The sequence below is a fragment of the Amblyomma americanum genome, unplaced genomic scaffold, assembly GCF_052857255.1.
Source record: "Amblyomma americanum isolate KBUSLIRL-KWMA unplaced genomic scaffold, ASM5285725v1 scaffold_19, whole genome shotgun sequence".
Lineage (NCBI taxonomy): Eukaryota > Metazoa > Arthropoda > Arachnida > Ixodida > Ixodidae > Amblyomma > Amblyomma americanum.
The window spans coordinates 609,768-630,543 of record NW_027526491.1 but is presented as its reverse complement, the minus strand read 5'-3'; the positions used below and the strand labels follow the sequence as shown (position 1 = coordinate 630,543).

Below are 20,776 nucleotides of genomic sequence, written 5' to 3'. Positions count from 1 at the left end.
AACTGATCACTTTAAGACACTGGTGAATTTTAAGGGCTTGAAAAATTTTCGAATGCATTATGGCGCCCGTCCCTGGGTTTCGCGTTGCCATCATCAGCGTTGGTTGTGCGGTCAACCTGGGTCGCATAAGCCTACGGGTGGCTCTGTTTGGAACCGCTGCCTGCCAGTGCAGGGGTGCATCACATGACCACTATTGCTGAATTTCATGTTACACAGTCGTAACCGTCCTGTGAGTTCATGCATGCAAAATTTTTGCATCAACTTTCCATGTAAGGCGCAAAATTTTTATATGATGAAGTGCGTAGCCAATAACAAAGCCAGATTCATTCTATCAAAGTTTAAACAAACTAAATGCCTGTCTGTGCAATGCATAGAAATTTCACAGCTGTGGACACATTCTCTGCTGCAGTAAGCTATAATGTGCAGCAGCACTCATTCTCGGGTGCTGTGGACGGCACAGATACCATTCCACTATTGCACTACTTTAGGCATCTAATCCGAGTGTAGTTAGGAGGTCATCGATGAGCTTCAACTTCACATTGGCATCTAGAATCTCTGCTGTGCTTCGTGCATTGGCACTGATATAGTAGCGGATGTCGTCTATTACGGTGATGGAATCGGTCTCTTGCCTGAGTTTCACCTCTTTCGCATCCTCTCGGATCGCCTCATTGAATTCTGGAAGTTCAATGACCTGAAATGGAAAAAAATATTGGTCTGTCTCAATGCCGAAGGCAAGTGCAAAATATAATCAAATGCACTTCTCTGGACAGGTTCGTGCTTTAAGCCATTTGACATTACATAAAGAAGCTTTTCTGAGGGAATACAGTAGTTATTTATTGGTAACATGCGAAGGGATGTCTTGCAACTACATCCTGTGTTACAGCGTACAACTACATGTAGTAAGTACATGTGTACTTCTTTATGATACAGCTTTTAACATCTCCAGTTTTCACTTTTACAACATGGGCCGCTGGTTCCACCATGTCTATTAACTACTGTCTAGTGCTGCTTCTGAGACAAAGTGTCTTTGAATTTTAAATTTACTGCTTGAAGCCTGCGGACTACTGCCTTTTAAGTGTTTCCAGTAACAAAAGAGTTTGCAGTGTTGAAGCCATAAAGAAACAAGCAGCACCAGTTGGAAGGAGCATTTATGTTTCCTTATTCACCTCGGCCAAGTGCTTTGCCATGAACTCTATGCACTGGTTCTCCAACCGTGGCAGGCGGAACAGCCGCGATGCCCGCAATGTTCCGCAGATGCTCTCAACATCAAGCAAGCGTGCTATCTGCGCCCCGCACTGCCGCTTCAAGTCTGGCAGCAGGTACACATCAGCAGCACACAGGACGTCCCAGACATTGGTTGCATTCACCTGCCAAGATAAAATTACAATAACATGCACTTGGTGAAAGATTTGGGAAAACCATTAGTAACTGTCTTGACGAGGTCTGCACCATTTCCACAAGACAACATGCAGGTGCAACCTGGACACAACTGTACACACACCCAGGGACAAAATTCAGAAGCACAGGCACGGTGAGAAGTGAATATCATTGATCCCAAGGTACACAGCTCAAAACTAATACTATGCAGAACCTTAACTAGTATGTGTAAACAGTACAGAGTGCCAATGAGTTTGAGGCAGTGCAAAAATTTGATCATTTTTGTTTTTTGCAGTGCTTGCAAAGCAAATACCTTTGTCCCCGAATTCATGCAATGTTCCTTCTCCATAAGCAAGGTGTCCCAATTGTTTCCAGGGATATACGCAAACACAAGGCTTTGTGCTAATGTCTTTGACAGTGTGTCAAGAGATGCAGCTAATGCTAACCATCGGGGTTTATCTGTGCTTAATTATGTAATTAATAAAACAAGTCAGCCAACTTTACTTTATTGATTTAGTAGCCAAGGTCCCAATCAAAATATTGCCACAAACTTTGAGAAAAATCTAAAAGATGAGTTTCCAAAAAGCCAGATTTCACAATTTTTGCACGCCCTCTCCAAAAAAAGAGCAGCTCGCATAGATGAAGGCACACCACAACTGTAGTGGTCTCAAAAATGTGTAAACCAAACACTGGCTAATGACAATGCTTATTGTGAAATTATCTTTTCTTTGTCGCACCTTCAAAATATTTGGGCTTGTGGGGCTGAGCTGAGGGGGTGCCACAAATTGTGAGGGAATCCAATAATAATAAAAAAAAGCTCACCGAAAAGACAAGTCAATTGTGGACTGAAGCCAATTCAAACCCAAAATATAAAATATCCCGGCTGCACACAAAGCGCTTACCCTGTCATCTGAGTTACTGTAAACATGTCGCAGCACGCAGCCAAAGATGTTAGGCGTGACTTGCTGCAATTCGATGACTGGCAGCTGCTGCTGGTCACTGCCTAGCCGACTGGCCTCTGTGAAGTGGTCCTCAATGAGGGCACGGAAGTACTCACTCCGGTTGCACAATAACACCTGAAATTACACCAGGGTTGTACTCTAATGGGACGGCACTTCTGTCTTTGTGCGATACAGTAGCAGGTGTGCCATTTTTGGTGCAGAAAAACTGAACTTTTTCCGGCAGAAACCCCAAAAGCAATCTATATTTCTCGTAGTTGTGAGAGTTAGGCTCAGAGAAATGCCAGGCTTTCCAGGTTTGTAACGTTATAGCGGCGGCACTTGGCTAAGTGCAAAAAGTCTAGCTTTGCTGAGCTTGTTGCCAGTTAGCAGAGCAGGCTCAATGAGCTATGTTTGCATTTATTTCTCAGCATCTACCAGCAAGATTGGCACACAGGATGTAAAAACATGCCATCACCTGTCCAGCTGATTGCAAGGTATGATAGTGAATCTCGGAATTTCCAAATGCTTTCAGAATTGACTGACCATTAAAAAAATTTGTTGCACGTCCCGAATCAGTACAAAGAAATTGAATTACAATTTTTCAGACAGTGAGGCAAGACACAGCAAGATGCTCTGAGACTCCCTGCAAAAAGTGTGACAAGTGAAGGTATGGCATGCCCTTGTTTTACGCATCGCATTCCTGACACAAATGTCGAAGAATGGAACTGCACATTCAGTGCACTAGGCCTGCCTTACTGAAGGGCCGCAAGCGGGGGGAGCCCAGCACCCTTTAGCACTACGTTGGATGTACCTCAAGTATTGAACCATCTTATGTCATGTTTTCAATTCTGTGTCCGCAACGTTTTCTATCTCACATCAATATCACTACTGTGCTAGAAGCCATGCTACAGGAGTGCGCTTGCTATAAGATACAGTTACTCTCAATATTAAGCCAATCATATCCCCTTCAGGAACCAATTTAATCTGCTGAAAGGAAAATTCTTCTTTTGCATAAATAATGATCAGTATACTAAGCAGAAGTGATGTGCAAAAAATGCAAAAATTCATATTTAAGCATATTTTATACGTGTCCACATTTGTGGACACGCTGCCTTAAACCTGATACATGATCGTAAAAACTGCTACATTTACTTGCCTTCTTTAACTGGTCGTTAGACACGAATAAATGTTTAGATGTGAGAATATGCGCTTCAGGGTATTATTCTGTTGGTCGTGAATTATAGAACAGATAAAAACAGCCATTCTGTGACGACAGGCAGAGGAAAATTCGGCACTTCATGCACCGAACGTGGCTTTAGATGTGCAGCCTTCATGTCGGCACCGCTGTGTAATTAACGTGTTCAGAAGGTGGGGCCAATGGTTGCTTCCATCATAAGTAATGCTTCAAGTCCACATGCATCAAAGGGGTCTCGAGTGATCCGAGCACAGGTGGAAAGGGAGAAAGAGATAGCATCTTGCGGCCTGTTTTCCACATGGTTTTTGCAAAAATGAAAAATCATTTTTAAAGGTCATTGTTTGCTCAATTTATGTCAGAGACCTGAAACAAACTGTCCCCTCGCTCTACCAATGTGCTGATTGTTGTTTTGTAGCCTTGGAGCTGAGCGGCCAGCTCTGAACTAATCATGGTGTGAGGGCACGGGTTCTCCTTTTTCATCCCTTCTTGTGTAGTGCTGCCACTTTGTATTTTTCGCCGTGTCAAGTTTCATACAAAATGAAACGATTCTTGCTAAAGACTGCAGTGAAAATTTCAAAGCGATACTGAAAAAATGTTCTGGCCGTCACTGAAAATTGTTGCTTCCTTCGGATTCATGTGTTCTACTATCAAGCACAGGTGGCCTCGGACCCCTTTTTGAATACTAGCAAGGGGCCTAAGACCCTCCTAGACCTCCGTGACTATAAGCATTGGTCATAGCGCGCTGTGTTTGTTGGCAGTGGCTCAGTTAACTGGCGGTTATTTGCGACGACCTGCGGATGTTCATTGCTCGGTCGGCAGCACTTTGGAGGCGCTTCTCCATAGGCTATTTTCATGAAAAACGCTTCTGCGCTGGAGTCATACAACGTTCTCTTTGTAAAAGCATGGTTTTCAATGGCCGTAAACAGTAAGCCTATTTCGTGCCATACGTGCACAAAAAAACAGCGCGTTGTGGGGAGAAAACGCCACTGATATTTTCTGCATTAAGGCGCCATGTCCACATTTGTGGACACGCCACTTCGAACATCTACCGCAGCATTTTTTCATCGTCTATGAGGATGAAAATTGGTGTGCCGTTTCTACATTAACCTATCGACACATTCTGAGCCCTAAATTGCATCATTCGCGATCATTTGTTATGATAGAATGCAAAAAGTACAAGGTATTTACTCGTCCTTCCGACAAATGATGTGAGACACATATTTTCTTTTTTTACAAACATATTTCGCTGTAGCTACAAGAGATGGCACCACAAACTTGACAGGGAGGGTAAAAATCGTAAGAGCGCGTTATTCAAAGAAGGAAATTAGCCTTGCGTTAGGTCGCGTCCACATATGTGGACGCAGCGCCCAAAGGGGATATGATTGTGTTTGCATGATGCACAGGACAACATAACTTAACTGCTTCAACTAATTAGGGAATTTTAACTAACTGCTTGCAGAAATTAAGAGACACATCTAGCAAGCGCATACACTGATATCTCCAAACTAAATACTTAACTCTCTTCCTTCTCAGCTCTCCATGCTCACTGCTCCCACAAAAACCAAACAGATTACAGAACAACCCTATATCTGACTCAATGACTCAAAGTACCATAAGCGGGGCATTACCTAGCCAGTGGCTCTACAACCAGTGCCCCCAAGCTTAAGGTGCGTTTCTATCATGACGCGGAGAAGTACTTCAAAGGTATGCAGCAGGTATGTCTTACCTTGTGGCAAAGAAAGTGTGTACCATCCACGTTAATGCAGATGTCTGCATGGTTATGTTCCTCAGCAGGGAATGCAGCACCGCCAGCAGTGACCTGAGGCATGTAAACATCATTGCTCGTACCTCTACGCAACAAGTAATTCAGACTGGCACAAGCAGATTACTACAAACAGGTTAATTTAAATATATAAAAGTAGGATAATTTTTGACTGAATCTGCTGTGCAACTAACAGCCACATTTTTTTAACAGGTCCCTCAGTCAGGCAATGGTCACCATTGACAAATTATTAAACTTAGAATAAAAATAAAGGTTTTCATTAACACAAAACTAACTACACTGTCATCATGCAAAAAATGAGCAAATGCTATACATCTTGTTGTCAATGGTCTGAAAAGCCTTACCACAGCTCCTGGTTTAACTACATTGCATATATTTTCACCATCTTACCTGAATAACATTTTGACATAAATACAATGACAGGTTTGCTTCTAAGCTCATTGGCAGAAAAAAATTACCTGCTGAAAATGCACAACAAACCCATAATGACACCGACCAAAAAAAAGATAAAAATGGTGAAGTAACAATTGATGATGAAAGCCTGGAACTTAATACACATACATGATAAGACCTAAAAAATTTTGAGAAGTCCAAGTCATTTTATCTCTCGCATTTGGCCTTGTCAAATTTCTTTCTACGGCTGGTTTGATGTCACAATTACTTTTCTTTGTAATGCAGTGGTGCCAAAGACTTGCTAATGCTACTGAGCAAAGAGCGAGGACAAGATGTGTGTGAACTTTTAAAGGCCTTCGCCATTAGCAACAGCAATAATACTTGTATATGTACCCGAGGGAACTGAATGAAGTAACAGTATTAAAATTCCTGCAGGGATACAACTAAACCCTGCAAAAATTTTTACTCTGTCTTTTTGACTTTCACTTTATTTCGCTCCTTAACCTGCAAGGGAAGGCCTGGACTAATGGTACTTAGAAGGCCCAACAAAGGCCTCCACCACCCTTGGTAAAGTGCAGCAACAGTAATGTATTGACCATTAATTAATAACAGAGAAAATAAAAATTCAAAGCAAAAATCACCTATATTCACTGGGTAATATTAATGTTTGAGGGCCGCTAGAGCAAGGGTGATTCTTGCACTTCTATAATATTCAACAAAAGACTTTTCCTACAGCTTGTTCTTGGCGCATGATGGCCTCAGTTGCCTATGTGCCATAAACCACAACACAACACACACAAAAATCACTTCCTGCTGCACTCATTACTCATGAACGTATACTAGAACATATTCAAATCAACAAGTAAGATTTGTGAAAATTTCACCAAAAGGCCTCATAATTAAAAAAAAACCAGCAAACCATTGGCAAAGAAAAAACTGTCATCAGCTCAAGCCAGCTCAGACTTATCACGCCCCGCTGAGCTAGCTGTTTCCAGTGGTTGTGTTTCACTGCTGCTTTTTCACTACCCAGTTTTGCATAGCCTGTATATGCACCATAAAAGCCAAAGTGAATGGGCACATGGATGAATGAACAAGTAGAGAGCACAAGTGACCTTACAAAAATTAATAAAAAAAGAAACAGAAAAATAACAAATCAGCCCAGCAGCTTACCCCTGATGCAAGCTCAACGGGCAATGTGGAGAAGTCCCTCTGAAGCTGCTCCCGGTAATGTGTGGGCTCAAGAAGGATGGTCTCACTCTCTGCGCTGACACCACTTCTCTGGCTTCCTGCATGGAAAAAAGAACTTACTTACTACCCAAACAGCACAGGTAATCAGTCCAATATTGGAAATGGATGGTTTCACTCTGCTACTTTGTAGGGCCGGACTTGGCCAATATGGTTCCAATATTGGGCCGATTACCTCTGCTGCTTGGGTAAGTACACTGAGAGTTGTTGCGCAAGGAAAGTGAGCAACTCTAAGCTCCAACACCAAGCCCTAATGCAGAAACACGTCTTCCTTGTGCCATGACTGCATGGTGCTAACTGTGAAAGGGTGAGCACAGTGCTGTGATTCCGCAGTCACTAGTTCATGGACTTATACGTACATCGCGCCAATGCACAAGCCATCACACAGTAATGTGAAATCTATGATGTTCCGAGCAATGCTTCATGAACATACTGTTCAATGCTGTATGTACCAATCAAACCATAAAATTTTCGATATCCCTACTACTCCCAGCAATCTAGGTGAGGTTAGGAAAGCTTAAATCCTCACCTGTTATCGTACAGTTATCAAGAAACATAATCTAAAAACCTCAATGCTTTTGCACCACAACAGTGTGATTGGTGAAATGCACTCAATGCACCACCACTGTGAGTACTTGGCCCATACCGTACGACTCTGTCTTTATTGCAGATTTCAGTCTGCATCTTTACTGAAAAATAATGCTATCGTATAACTGGGCCAGGTCACTGAGCCTAAGATTTCTGCAAATGTCAAGCCCTCTTTTATATGTTCAACTTTAGTTTCAATCAAACTCTCTTTTATACAAAAAAAAATCTGAGGGACACCAGTAGTTCACCTAAATGAAACAACAAGGCTTCACCATGAAGCGTCAGCTGATGGGCCCTATCAGGACCATGCTGACTTATAAAGCCCAATTTTTACAGAAAAGAGAGACACTGAGAGGCACTCTTTACCATGGTGAAGGCTTTACCTTGTCTATGCACCTGACATGCCACTCTAGATGACAGCAATGAAAGAAGTGCCATACACATGCATGCTTGCATGCACACTTGCATGCACACAATCAATGCACAGTCAAAGGTGTTCACATAGGTTAGATTAGGTCTGTGTTCTGAAGCGCACCCCCAAAGCCAAATAATGTCATGCACAGGAAGGCATGCATGCTGTACAGTCCCAGCACAATCTAGAGGAATGCTTGTGATGACACAGAGCAACTCCATGTGAAAATACCATTGTACTTCACACATGAAAGGCACAACAGAGTCCTCAAATGGTCATTTCTAAACAAAGTAGTGGTTAGCACAAGCTATACTCGCTGAACACACTGAAGGAAGGTGCCAACGTGCTTGTCGGGGGCACAAGACATGTGAAAGTCACAGCTGGAGTCATCAGCCATAGTTAAGTCCTACTTCATCCTGCAGGCCTTCACAAAAGGCTGCCCCATGGATGTATGGTTCCCTCAGTGGTAGCTAAAATACAGCACAACTATTAAATGTGAAGATCAATGAAAAATTAATAGACGATCAAAGCGATTAATGCGACAGAGTATGCGTCGAGCAGCATCGACAATCTCATAGTGTGAAGCATCCATGCGCCCATTTTGCTGTCATTTATGTGTTCAGCTAACCTATCTGGCTTCAGAGGCAACGACATGTCCAAACATTCCAAATCACAGCCGTGCTTGAGCGCATGCGCACTCACTCACCCTGATTCAGCACTTCTGCTAAAGCTTCCTTGACATCCGCAATGAGAGAAATGAGCTGGCATCGTGATGCAAGCTCGAGAAAACTCTCAAAATGCTTGGCTTGCATCTCAAGTCGGCCTGCAAGTAATGCAACAACGTATCAGTGCTTACTTAGATACGAGCTCTGGAAACAGCTTTGAATCTGTCAGCAAGAAATGTGCTATAGTGACAAGCAACTGAATAGCAGGGGCTGTGCGCTCAAGTGCACACCCTTTGGCAACACCTCTGCTCTCGCATTACATGATGGTTTTCGATAAGAAGGGAACTCCATTGAAGTAGCCACATTTCTGAAGCTGCCTCCCACTGAACATTAAGCCCACCAGGCCATGTTAAACTTAATTTGTGCACCAAAAGCACAGACCTTTGGGCGAGTTGGTGCATTGCAATCATGTACAAGCGCAAAAAACAAGGACCAGTTGTCCAGTCCTTCTTTGTCCTTGTTTTTTGCGCTTGTACATGATTGCGCAACAAAAGCTGCTTTTGAGCACTTTCATAGGTGCACTAGTCTTTCTGTATTGCAACCAGACCATTTCACTCGGGAGGATGACATGGAAGGGAGGTGATCATAGCTTGGAGCAACAAACACTTCTCTCTGAACACGCTACCGCAGCCACAGTGACAGCTTACGAAGCTATGTTGTATGAAACTGCTTTGCTCCCCTTAGTGGCTTGACAGTGCACTCAAGTATTGTACAATGCTGATGTTCAAGAGAAGCGCATCAGCTCATTAATTTCTATTCTGCATCCAGCTGCATTGTTCAAGCAGTAGCCGTGTGCAGAAAGCTGCAGTGGTCCCAACAGCAATGGCTTCTTGCTATAACCACGGACTTGCCCACATTCCCCATCAGCTCACAACTACTGGCCTGGCTCTACTGCCCTAATAATGACTGAGATAATGATGTTTCAAATGCATACACACAAGAAAATCCTTTTGTGAGCCTGGCTCCCGTGCAGAAAATAGCATAGCGCCTTGCCTTAGTGAAATGCGACCGCTACTCCTTGCATGCTGAGAAAAACTGCATAGCAGTTAATTTAGGCATTTACCCTGACTTCATAACAAGAGGAAAGGCAAGAAGGCAAAATTTTCCTTTTCAGACTAGATAAAATATCAACAAAAGTAAATTATAATAATAAAAACAAACAAGAAAGAGTCGCACACTAAGCCAGCAAAGTCCCTCATAGACTACAATTTACTAATTAGTGGGCAAACTTGCAAGTATTCAACAAAATCATTTTAAAAGGAAGCATTCTAACAGCTTGCGGATAACTGCTTCATGCTTATTGAAAACTATCACTTAATATACCCACCTGTGTACAGATACTGAGTGATGATCCTGAACACAGCACCATCAACCTGAAGAGAACAAAAGAGTGCGCTAGGTACCAGTTGCATGCCAGTGGCATCTAGTAGCTAGGAAGGTAACTGTGTCTACCCATGAGCTGCATCTTTTATAGCATTTTTTATTACATTTTTAGCAAACACACACAATTTAAAGCACACTGAGCTACTCATTTTTCTATCGTTTTCCACAGTGAAGCACACTGATAAAAGCCTGTAATCCATCTTCAGCAAGAGTTTAGAACTCTTCGCCCTGCTCTGTGACCTATGTTTAGGGCAACAAAAATAAAAAGCATGGCTTGCATTCCTTGCCACCAGATGTTACTAGTGCATGACACTATCAGAACAAATGGTTCATTTTAAAGCATAAACTTCCCGATTCTGTACTATGAGGAAAAGCTGCTTTCCTGCACACTAACAGAACAAACAAAAAGAACATTCAATAAAAAGATTACAAGCAACACATGCTTGAGAAGTGCACACATCACAGAATTCAGCCAACATGCCCAAAGTACTTTAGATTAAGCAATACATCAAACCGAAAGAATGATTATCATCGGGCTTCAAAATGTTTTCTCCTCACAAAATGCAAAGAACATGTTTCAGTGCTACTGTTCAGGTAAATAAATTGTCAGCAATATAACGTAGTGCTAAAAGGACCCTGAAATGATCTTGATGATCATATTCTAGCGCAACAAATCTGTAGCATTTTTTTTTGTGAGTATTCGAGTCAAATTTAAAAGCTCTGCATATACCTACAATTTACAATTAATTTTTTTAAAGTCTCAGCTCGCAGCCGATTAGGGCGACATCCCACCATGTGTTCTTAGCCACAGTTCTCCCGCCGACACAGAGCAGGGAATCTGAGCGAGCCTTCTCATTGGGTGTGCCCAAGTGGCGTGGGCAGAACGAGACACACTCCCGACCTGTTTTGTTTATTTATTCATTTTCGTGTGTGTGGAGCCTCGGCACGTACGGGTTGAAGCGGGAGAGGAGGAGCGTCATTTTTAATCGCAGGTATCTTTGGTTTTAACGAAGGTAGCTGTGATAAAGATGAAGTGTGGCAAGTGCGCTGCACGCACTCGCGCGCATGGGGGGAGAGAAGACGACGAAGTAGGAGAATACAGATCGGCTCGACCGTATGCTACGTGTACTGTTTCATTGCTAATTATCATTACAACGATACAACATATTTTGGCGACGAGGATGCTGTTTTGATTCGGGACCTTCACGTGGCCTGCTCACCATCCGTCATGAGCTTTTCTGGGCTTCAGCCACCACCACCCTTCCTGCCGACTCCTGGTCGTCCTGCCCTTCCATGGGAGCAATGGGAGCTGGCGTTCCGGAATTACATGCTGGCCTCTGGTGCCTCTACTCTGGGCGCGGACAGGCGGAAGGCCATCCTGCTGAATTGCCTCGGACTGGAAGGTCAGCGCATTTTTTATACATTGGCGCCGCCGTCGTCCCCTCCAGCGCCTACAGCTGCGGCTTCGCACTCCGGTGACGAGACGCCCCGCCTTGACGAATTTGATGCGGCGATATCCATCCTGTCGGAGCATTACAAATCGTCCGTGAATGTAATCGCCGCACGTCATCGCTTTCGCCGTCGAGTTCAGGCTCCAGGAGAGACAACCGATGAATACGTCGCTGTCCTTCGCAGTCTTGTCGCCGACTGCGGGTTTGGGACCATGGCGGACGATATGATCAGGGACCAGCTGGTGGAGAAGACCTCGAGTTGCCATCTGCGTGAGCGCCTACTCATGGAAGGCTCCTCCTTGACTCTGTCGCGCGCCATGCTCCTTGCTCGACAGTGTGAGCAAGCTTCTCGGGAAGCCAGGGAATTGGCTGAGGAGGACGCTCCAGTACATCGTGTGAGATGCGAGCGTGGATCGAGACAAACACCACCTCAGGCCCATTGCTGCAAGTGCCAAAGTCAACCATCACAACCTGCTGCTGCAATACCAGAGCGCATGTGCTACCGCTGCGGTTCTACAACTCACCTAGCGAACAACCCTGCATGCCGAGCCCGCAACCGCAAGTGTCGTCGGTGCGGCAAGGTGGGCCATTTCGACTCTCTCTACTAGTTGTCCGACCGTCCTGTTCAAGTTCAGCAAGTTGCAGATACTGCTGACACATCGTCGATGCCGGATGGCTCCAGCAGTGCATCTATTCTCAATGTTGAAAGTCAAAAAAACGGAATTTTCGCATCAGTCCTGATTGAAGGCAAGTTCATCCGCTTCCTGATTGACACCGGCTCATCTGTGTCAATTATTTCTGAAGATCTATACCACCGATTCTTCGCTAAATGTTTCCCGCTTAAATCAACTGCAGTTCAACTATTGGACTATTCTAAGTCTCGGATTATAGTCCAAGGGTGTTTTGTTGCCACAGCAAAGTTCCACGACTGTACCGCCTGCATCCTGTTGTACGTTGTCTCGGGAGGCACAACGCTGCTGGGCCTGGATTCCATTGCCGCTCTACAAATGAAGATCAAAGGTGCATCGTTGGAATGTCTTTCCATGACACCGGATACGCCTCTGTTACCTCCTGAGCTACGTCCACACTTCGAACATCTCTTCTCCAAGGAACTCGGAGTTGCTCGTGGCTACGTGCACAAAGTCAGAGTGCAGGATTCCGTTTCTCCTGTTGCTTGCAAGCTCCGACGGCTGCCGTTTGCCATTCGTCAGCAGGTGTCCGAGGAACTCCAGAAGCTTGAAGCTCAAGACATCATTGAACGGGTTTTCATTGAACGGGATTTCACCCATAGTCGTGGCTCGGAAAAAAGATGGCTCCATCCGAATGTGCGTCGATTTGCGTGAGCCGAACAAGACTATTGTGGTCGACAGTTTTCCTTTGCCTCAAACGGAAGAACTTCTACATAGCTTGGCCGGGTCACAGCGTTTTTCGAAGTTGGACCTTGCCTCGGCTTACCATCAAGTACCACTTAGCCCTGAGAGTCGGGAATTGACCACATTCATTACCCATGATGGCCTCTTCCGCTTCAAACGAGTGTGTTTCGGCCTTGCTTCGGCGCCTTCGGCTTTTCAGAAGATGATGCACTTAATTTTAAAAGGGTGCAAAGGTGTCCTCTTCTACATCGACGACATCATAGTCCATGGCACCTCCCGACAGGAGCACCTGACCAACCTTCGTGCTGTTCTCGAGCGCCTGTCCCAAGCTGGACTCAAGCTCAACCACAAATGTGTCTTCGATGTTCCGAAGCTCACTTTCTTGGGGCATGTTGTCAGCGGTGAAGGACTGTTTCCGCTTTCTTCTGCCATCGAGGCGATTACGAAGGCTCCGACTCCATCTATCAGCGAGCTTCGCTCCCTCCTTGGACTTGCGGGTTTCTACTCCAAGTTTATCCCGCATTACTCCGACGTCGTTGAGCCTATGCGCGCCCTAATTCGAGGCAGCGACTCCGCCTTCACTTGGACTGCTGCTGCGGATTCAAGCTTCAAACTACTGAAGTCCATGTTGACGTCATGTGACGTGTTGCATTTTTTTGATCCTGCCCTTCCCGTGGTCTTAACGACTGACGCTTCCGGATATGGCCTTGGGGCAGTGCTTCAGCAAGACAACGGCCATTCCCTGCAAACTGTTGCGTTTGCCTCCCGTACCTTGACACCCCAAGAAAGAAAGTACTCTGTTGGTGAACGTGAGGCCCTAGCTTGCGTTTGGGCGTGCGAACGGTGGCACGTGTATTTGTGGGGCCGGCCTTTTGTTCTACGCACCGACCACAGTGCACTTGTCATTTTGCTGTCGACGAAAGGAACGGGCCATCGGCCGTTGCGAATTTCACGTTGGTCGGCTCGCCTGTTGTGCTACAACTACACTGTAGAGTACCGCAAAGGCAATGACAACTCTGTTGTGGATGCTCTGTCTCGCCTTCCCTTACCGACCACATCGTGCAGTGAGCCCAGTGAGTTCGACGCCAGTGACGACGACTTCGTCTGCCTGCTATCGCCAGCCGTGACTCTACAAGAGCTTCAAGAGGCAACCATCAGCGACGCGGCAGTTGCTCAAGCCATTCAGTTTACATCGGCGACATGGCCGGACAAGAAATCCCTATCGGAGAACCTTAGGCCATACTATCTCCTGCGCTCGGAGCTGTCCGTCGTGCAAGGCGTCTTGTACCGAGGTGACAGGCTCGTCGTTCCCGAAAGTTTGCGACGACGCCTCATGGACATCGCGCACGAGTCACACCCCGGGATCAGCCGCACGAAAAGTCGACTGCGAGAGCTCTACTGGTGGCCGCGAATGGACGAGCACGTCGAAGAAATGGTACGGACATGCGTCGTGTGCCAGTCCTGTGACAAATCGGCTCGTCCGGTGGCAGCTCCTCTGCAACCTGTCGCCTTCCCAGAGAAACCTTGGGATAAGGTTGCCATTGATATCGTGGGGCCTTTCGACCAAGCTCCCAGTGGCTGCCGCTTCGCGATTACTCTCATGGATTATTACAGTAAGTGGCCAGAAGTTGTCTTCGCTGATGCCATCACAACTCAAACCGTTCAAGAATTCCTGCTTGGCCTCTTCGCTCGTGAGGGTTACCCTCAAGAGATTGTCTCTGACCACGGACCTCAATTTTCATCGATGGCCATGCAAACTTTCCTCCGCGAACGGGGGATACGCCATTGCTACTCTTCAGTGTACCATCCCCAAGCTAATGGACTCGTTGAACGATTCAATCGAGTGCTTAAGTCCTACATTCAGCTAGCTCTGTGCGAGCGACGCGACCTACGTACAGCGATTGTGGACTACCTCGGTGTCTACCGCTGTACGCCCCATGCCACGACAGGAATTGCACCAGCTGTCCTACTTCATGGCCGGTTGCCCCGCACAAGACTTAACGTCGTAGGACTGCCGGATCAGTCCTTCTCAATGGATCCGACAAAAGCGCTTAAGCTTTTGCGGCAGAGGCTTGACGAGAAACAAGCGCAATACAAGCTTTATGCGGACCAGCGGAGTGGCGCACAGTGTCGTGACTTTCAGATTGGCCAGTACGTGCGTGTCCGCAAACCAAATGTGCGAGGCAAACTGTCAGCTCGGTTTTCGGAGCCTCGGAAGGTTGTGGAGCAGCGTGGACCTGCATCTTATCTGCTGGATGATGGGCGAGTGTGGCACTCGTCCAAGTTTTCTGCGGTTCACCCAGAAGTAGTTCAGCAGCAACTGTCCTCCTCAGCTCCAGCGGCCTTTTTCGCTGATATTTCGCCGCCTATCGACGGCAACCGAATGCCGCCGCCCAGTCCACAGTCCGGAACCGTGGTCCAGGGTCCTTCTTCGGACGCGCCTTCAATCCATATGATGCCAGCCGTTCCGCCTGCTCCGGAATCGGCAGCCGCTCCTCAACCCTTGTGTAGTAAATCCGCAGCGGCAACTGCGGCTTCACCTCCTGCGCCGCCTCGCCGAAGTACTCGCAAAAAGAAGCGGCCCGCATGGTTCAAAGACTATGACATCCGCTAGACATTTACTTTTTTTTAAGTGCGGCGGAAATGTGATAAAGATGAAGTGTGGCAAGTGCGCTGCACGCACTCGCGCGCATGGGGGGAGAGAAGACGACGAAGTAGGAGAATACAGATCGGCTCGACCGTATGCTACGTGTACTGTTTCATTGCTAATTATCATTACTACGATAGAACAGTAGCTTAAAAATTTTTCTGTTGCGATGACGAATGATAAAATACCGACTGCTCTTCCATATTAAATATTGTTGCATGGCCCCTTTAACATGCACGGGAAGTAGTTTGTGGCAAATGTAGACGAAATGGTGACCTGTGATTGAAACCAGGGGTGTGCCGCAGTGACTGGGGCCCCAAAAATTGGCACATACTAACCACATAGCTGCAGAGGACAAATACTTAGTATAAACGACGTTACGAAAGAATGGCAAGTTGTTGCAGGCAGCATTACGGCACACTTACTGCATGGTGAGTAACTGGAATCAGCTGCCGTCCTGCCCACTTGTCAAGCAGTGAACGGCGGAAAAAGTCACAGCGTGCCGCCAACACACAGCGGTGAGCAGGAATTATTTCCCCTTGTACACTGAATGATACATCACAGTGCTGACTGTCCTCCAAGCACCTGCAAGCATGAAATTTTCATTGTAGACTGGATTTTTTTTATTGTAAAGAACTTCCAGGAGAACAAAGGGCCATGCTACCCTTTTTGAGACCAACTCTACACGTCAGTTGGTCTACTCTCTCTCGTCACCATGCCTTCCCAAGACAACGCAGTGCACCCACAATACTTGGTGTTTTCATTTTCAAAGAACTGTTTTGGCAGTTTCACTTTCAATGCATGCTAACTTCGTGAACTTGCAAGGCTGTAAACAGAAAATTGGCAGTGGCCGCAGAGCCTGTTGACGTCTAGTATTTCAGTACCATATGCAGCTGTCAGGTATGGTGACAGGGAATCTAGAAGAAAAAAAAATGTCCTCCAGCAGATTTCCACTCAAACCCTGCCACCTTTCTCCACCTTACAGTTGCTCACTCGAACCATGCTGCACACTGTGCCACCAGTAACAAATAAAGAGGGTTAGAGAGGACAATTAAAGTTGGCCTAGGTTAATCGGTCACCACTTTTTTTTTATTATTATTGCGCAAATATGCCCTTCGGCATAGGAGAGTTATATGTGCATAGGAGAGTTATATGTACTTGTGCAAGGCGGTGTCGGCTATAAATGCCAACAAGGCCCGGTATTGGGGTCCATTAGTCCAGATCCGAGTGTCTGGTGGCCGGCTGTGGTGGTAACCCTGAATACCGAGGTATTGCTTGCGTGCCTCCCGAAGTCCGGCGCAAGTTAGTATGAAGCGAGCAAACGTCACCTCTGTAGCAGAAGCGGGGCAGAAGGGGTAAAAAAAGTCAAATAGCTACTTGCACATAAATGAGATTTTTTTTTTTTACTAGAACTATTACTCATGCAGCTTTAGCACGAAATCAAATACTAAGCAATGCAAGACCATCAACCATAATGCCACCACTGCCAAGCTTTAATTGCAGCAGTGAAACAAAAATGTTGCGGCTTTAGCTCCAAATTTTGCAGCAATGAGAGCATCTTTTGCTTTCAAACAAACACCAACAGAGCCATGAGAACTGAAACTATTGGCTGTCAGTAGAACAAGACCTTGACGGATTTGTGTTCAGAGTCTTTTAAATGATGCTTGCATTGCTGTTACAACTTTCAACTGACCCACAAAAGCATTCCAGCGGTACGTTTAAAGCTAATGTTGGCAGCTGGAACATTCATTCAGATGTACTGTGTTTGTCACACCAAAGAGACCACAGCAGCAGAAGCAGGGCACCATCAGTGACTGTACAATGTACCATGTAAGTCAGTATGTGGATGTGAAAGTATATCAAAATAAGTAAGAAAACAGATCTTAGGTTTCATCTGAACTCCTGCAAGTTGATGTTCTGCAAAGTCATGCACTTTGGTATACGTAACTGAAAGCAGAAAAAACTGCACAAAAAACTGACAGACTGCACAAAAAACTGATGATAGCCGGTAATGCGAAATTTGAGCGCAGCTGTTCGCGCGACACCTGCCATCGCTGACAGGTGGCATGTTATGCTTTTAACCACTCTCCGGCATCTTCCCGTGGCAGTCACCTTCCAGGTGGCGCTTCGCTCTGCTACTTGGATGTTGGACCAGATGTTCAAGCAAGGTTAGAAATCAAACAACAGCCGTACCCATCCATCCATGGACAACCGGTTACGCCGACAACACCAACGCCGACACGGAATGTAGGAACGGGTGCCTAGGAGCTGCGTTCTAAAATTGAGTAAGAGCAAGCTCGTGGTGTAGGTAGGAAAAGTGTGTGGTATACCTCTTTCCGAAACCAACAGAAGACCCAGTACATTAGGCATACCAGTAAGCTAGTACATAATGTGTGACATTCACTGATATGGCAGTGACAGCAATAGCCACAATATTGAATTTTCTGTCCTCATCGCAACGTCATTGAAATCATACTGATGGGGACTCTCCTGCAGTGCACCTCGATAACTAGCTGACATGAAACTCATTGTAAGGACCAGCATACAGTGCCTTGTCCTGCCAGCTTGCTCGTTAGCATGCTCAGAACGGAAAGCGAGTAAAACAGGGGCCGGTCACGAGCAGACATAAGGCATATAGTGAAATAGAAAAGGTTAACGGGTTAATGCCCATATATGCAGAACTGGTCATTGAGGTCACGGGGCTGTTAGGCTAGTCAGCCCTGATCGTTTGCATATACCACAACGGGAACTGTCCAACATCGTGGCAAAATTTAAAGAAGTTCGTACCTGCGCAAGAATTCATCATAGGTGTCCCGGCGCATCGTGTTCGACGTGATCACTTTTCGGTCTCGCAGGAGATCTCGAATCTCCAGGCTCAGCGATGCATACAGACAGCGCTCGCCATCGAAGGTGTTGGCCACACAGCTTGCGCCTGCGAATGAGTGCGGTAAAAAGAAAAGGTAAACTAGCATGCGTGCTCTCACGAAAGGAAAGCTGCTGGAACAAATCTGCACGCATAAAATTAGCACACTATGTATAGCAATAGGTTTAGAGATAAGCTAGCAAAAACACGCATGAGCTCATGTACAGCATTTAAAAGCATACCGATTAAAAGCAACTCATTCCTTTTAAGTGCACTGTTAGCCCCATTGCAATATGAGGTATGTGGAACAAATATGTGCGTTTTTTTTTTTCAGTGATGTTGATCGGCAGTGCATTCGGTGGAACTTAACCGAACCTCAATATGCTACCTGAACACACATACACACGATCAGCCGGTATAAAGTGAAACTTGGAGAGGGGAAATGAATGGGGACACTGGTGAATATCATTTTATGTGACATCAGTAGATCCAGCTCCTTACGGTGCACAATAGGCATATCAATGTTAAAGAAACGATAACCACGCCAGTTGCCCATGTGAATGAAAGTATTAATACGAAAAACGTGCATGCATGCTATGAATTGTGTGCGCGCGAAACCCGCGACAATGCCCACCTTGGAAGAGTAAATATTCGACGACGTCCTTGTGGCCGCAGAGACAGGCGTAGTATCTAAAAAAGAAATAAAAAATTGTGAGAAGGAAATGACTGCTCGATTTCGACCAGCAACCTGAGTAATTTGTCAGGTCGCGATATCGAGCCGCTCACAGAGGTGTGCCGTCCCATCTGTCCCTCACGTTGAGCTCGCTTTCCTGTTCTTCGACGAGGTACCTTCAGAAAAATAAGGGAGAAGTGAATGACGGGAGGCTGACAGCTGTCATCATGCCGTGCCGGATTCGACACACGACAAAGGGTCGACTTGGGTGCTCGATTTTTCGCGTACTTTACCCGGGCAAGGTCGCCTGTCCTGCAGCTGAGGAACAGCTCCAAGGTGTTCCTCCGGAGTCCATCGTGACTTTCGGCGATCAGGGCGTCTTTCTCCAACCGCATACCTGCGCCGTCCACGCGACTTTACCAAGCTCTCCACACCACTAACACAACCGAAAGATGTGCACATTCAAGCGGCGATCCGGAAACACGAGGTAGTGGACATGAGCCATTGTTTATTGGTAGTTCCGTACAAAAAAAAAACATTACATAGTATATGCGCAAAAAAAAACAATTATGTGAAATTGCCAACTATAAAGTAAGATCATGTTTTAAACATGCAGCTAACTAAAATAAAAAGTATTCTGTTATGAGAGGGCGCCACCTAATGACCTAAGTATAAAGTTCGCCATTTCGACTTCGGAACGTCGTTACACTGTAACGTCGTGGAACGCATAGAGCTAATACTACGAAGATATCCACGCGAGCTGGATTTTGGCTGTTGCTTTCGCGGCCAAACGCGGAGGGAATCTTCGCTGAAGTGGAACGGCGGTTTAGGATTCAAGGTTGGTACTGCGGTGTGACCGCGAGAAACAACGTGTTGTAAAGGGGTTTTGTTTGTGCAGCGCGATGGCGGACGAAGATCCCTTGAACGAGCACTGCGAGTGGAAAGAGGTAAGTGGTACTTTTCTAAAGAACTTGTGCGCTACCGAGCCTCAACGCGCATTAATTTCTTGGGGCACCGGCAACAGGTGTCCGCCAAACTAATCAACTTCAAAAGTAAAGACACTTACTGGTCATATATCGCTTATTCTTGATTAATAAAACCCGTAATTTTATCAACCAGCACGCTTCTATTCCAGAAGCTTGAAATGTGCCGGTATCGCAATGTGCGTTGAACGCGACGCGCGGTCGCGCGTCCATTGCGCTTTTGCAATGAAGTTTGTAATTTTGTAAAATAGAGTGGAAACAAGAAGCCTGATGCGAGGGACTCGTAACGTACCCTTCAATAATTCGATGATGATACCGTAACGTTGCATCTTTTTTTTTCTGCTCGCGTAATTTGTCGTCGATCTGTGGAGCCATCGGCTTGGAGGGTCGACCGTGAACATTTTTTTTGAAACGCAGGACCGAAACACCCGTACATGCGAAATCTTCTGTACAACTAGCGCATGGAGTCGATGCGACGCGCCCCAGACGCTACTTAAGTTCTAGTACACTTTAGTACAGTGCTCGTTGATCCCCTAATGGTCGCAGTTAAAAGGGAGTCTTTCTCTGTTGTCACTTGAGACGGCGTTCGCCCCCCTGCTGCTGCACTTGCATCATCCGCTGCGACTAGGGGACAATAAATTGCAGACGTGTCTGCTCGCGTGTTTCGATGTCGTAGCCATGGACGAAAACATGATAGTTTTCCGGTATCGGCGTTGGATTCCTGGCCCTATCTCAGCGAAGATT

General features: G+C 45.9%; 2 protein-coding genes across 2 annotated transcripts in view; both read right to left on the bottom strand.

Annotated features, from left to right (window-relative positions):
- Positions 1-20,776, bottom strand: part of LOC144111955 (uncharacterized) — a 319,997-nt gene that overhangs the window by 15,175 nt on the left and 284,046 nt on the right. The gene's annotated exons all lie outside the window — the stretch shown is intronic.
- Positions 285-19,511, bottom strand: LOC144111967 (ankyrin repeat and BTB/POZ domain-containing protein 1-like). The gene is made up of 12 exons (XM_077645057.1): positions 19,338-19,511; positions 19,163-19,225; positions 19,011-19,066; positions 18,301-18,445; positions 15,939-16,098; positions 9,987-10,032; positions 8,641-8,757; positions 6,860-6,975; positions 5,240-5,332; positions 2,280-2,453; positions 1,167-1,367; positions 285-691 (listed from the first exon to the last, which is right to left on the bottom strand). Exons 1-12 carry the CDS (start codon positions 19,442-19,444, stop codon positions 485-487), a joined length of 1,485 nt encoding a protein of 494 aa, XP_077501183.1. The 5' UTR covers positions 19,445-19,511; the 3' UTR covers positions 285-484.